This window comes from Entamoeba dispar, genomic scaffold (genome assembly GCF_000209125.1).
Source record: "Entamoeba dispar SAW760 scf_1105229458075 genomic scaffold, whole genome shotgun sequence".
In the NCBI taxonomy this organism is placed as follows: Eukaryota; Evosea; order Mastigamoebida; family Endamoebidae; genus Entamoeba; species Entamoeba dispar.
This window is the reverse complement of record NW_001853011.1, coordinates 1-2,112: the sequence shown is the minus strand read 5'-3', so window position 1 is coordinate 2,112 and position 2,112 is coordinate 1. Positions and strand designations below refer to the sequence as shown.

The 2,112-nt window shown below is 24.5% G+C and overlaps 2 protein-coding genes across 2 annotated transcripts, besides 7 other annotated features; both read left to right on the top strand.

Annotated features, from left to right (window-relative positions):
* The first annotated feature begins 192 nt into the window (after positions 1-192).
* Positions 193-375: a microsatellite.
* Positions 358-492: a microsatellite.
* EDI_330110 (uncharacterized protein) lies at positions 491-895 on the top strand (the record flags this gene model as incomplete). The annotated part of the gene is made up of 2 exons (XM_001734239.1): positions 491-538; positions 563-895. 2 exons carry the CDS (start codon positions 491-493, stop codon positions 893-895), a joined length of 381 nt encoding a protein of 126 aa, XP_001734291.1.
* Positions 719-764: a microsatellite.
* A 170-nt stretch (positions 896-1,065) lies between the features above and the next one.
* Positions 1,066-1,248: a microsatellite.
* Positions 1,231-1,365: a microsatellite.
* EDI_330100 (uncharacterized protein) lies at positions 1,364-1,819 on the top strand (the record flags this gene model as incomplete). Its single annotated transcript, XM_001734238.1, has 2 exons — positions 1,364-1,411; positions 1,436-1,819. 2 exons carry the CDS (start codon positions 1,364-1,366, stop codon positions 1,817-1,819), a joined length of 432 nt encoding a protein of 143 aa, XP_001734290.1.
* Positions 1,592-1,637: a microsatellite.
* A 99-nt stretch (positions 1,820-1,918) lies between the features above and the next one.
* Positions 1,919-2,092: a microsatellite.
* Positions 2,093-2,112: the final 20 nt, after the last annotated feature.

The following is a 2,112-nucleotide window of genomic DNA, read 5'->3' as shown; positions in this document are numbered from 1 at the left end:
CTTTTATTATCTTTACTTTTGATATATGTGTTCTAGATATCATCCACCTCTGTACTTATGTACTTATCTGATAATGGGCATATGGCGCAATGGAAACGCATCAGACTTCGGATCTGAGGATTGCAGGTTCGATCCCTGCTATGCTCGTCTTTTTATCTATAACTTATCCTTATATTATATATACACCTTTATCTATACTATTATACTTATCCTATTTATATTATATATACTATACACTATTCTATTTATACACTATACTTTATATACTATTATTATTTTTATTATTTATAGACTATACACTATTCTATTATCTATACTTTATACTTTATACTTTATAGACTATAGACTATAGACTATTATTATATTTATACTTTATATTTTATATTTTATACTTTATATTTTATATTTTATACTTTATACTTTATAGACTATTATTATATCTATACTTTATACACTATAACCTATTAATATAGATATACACTATTATTATATGTTTCCACTATTATTATATCTATTTTTGTTTTTATTCTATGTTATTGTTTGAATAGGGAACGTAGCTCAGTTGGTAGAGCGTAAGTCTCATAATCTTAAGGTCGTGAGTTCGATACTCACCGTTCCCACCTTTTTGTACATCTATATGACATCTATTACTATATTTTTACATCTATTAAACTTATATATTCCTTTTATTATACTTTTAGTGTACACTCTATTCTTTTATATTATCTATACTATTTTATACTATTTTATACTATCTTATACTACTTATACTACTTATAGTGTTTTATACTATGTAACTACTACTTCCTTTCCTTATATTCTTACTATCCCTATTAACTTTATTACCTTTATTACCTTTACTACCTTTACTACCTTTTATTATCTTTACTTTTGATATATGTGTTCTAGATATCATCCACCTCTGTACTTATGTACTTATCTGATAATGGGCATATGGCGCAATGGAAACGCATCAGACTTCGGATCTGAGGATTGCAGGTTCGATCCCTGCTATGCTCGTCTTTTTATCTATAACTTATCCTTATATTATATATACACCTTTATCTATACTATTATACTTATCCTATTTATATTATATATACTATACACTATTCTATTTATACACTATACTTTATATACTATTATTATTTTTATTATTTATAGACTATACACTATTCTATTATCTATACTTTATACTTTATACTTTATAGACTATAGACTATAGACTATTATTATATTTATACTTTATATTTTATATTTTATACTTTATATTTTATATTTTATACTTTATACTTTATAGACTATTATTATATCTATACTTTATACACTATAACCTATTAATATAGATATACACTATTATTATATGTTTCCACTATTATTATATCTATTTTTGTTTTTATTCTATGTTATTGTTTGAATAGGGAACGTAGCTCAGTTGGTAGAGCGTAAGTCTCATAATCTTAAGGTCGTGAGTTCGATACTCACCGTTCCCACCTTTTTGTACATCTATATGACATCTATTACTATATTTTTACATCTATTAAACTTATATATTCCTTTTATTATACTTTTAGTGTACACTCTATTCTTTTATATTATCTATACTATTTTATACTATTTTATACTATCTTATACTACTTATACTACTTATAGTGTTTTATACTATGTAACTACTACTTCCTTTCCTTATATTCTTACTATCCCTATTAACTTTATTACCTTTTATTTACCTTTACTACCTTTACTACCTTTTATTATCTTTACTTTTGATATATGTGTTCTAGATATCATCCACCTCTGTACTTATGTACTTATCTGATAATGGGCATATGGCGCAATGGAAACGCATCAGACTTCGGATCTGAGGATTGCAGGTTCGATCCCTGCTATGCTCGTCTTTTTATCTATAACTTATCCTTATATTATATATACACCTTTATCTATACTATTATACTTATCCTATTTATATTATATATACTATACACTATTCTATTTATACACTATACTTTATATACTATTATTATTTTTATTATTTATAGACTATACACTATTCTATTATCTATACTTTATACTTTATACTTTATAGACTATAGACTATAGACTATTATTATA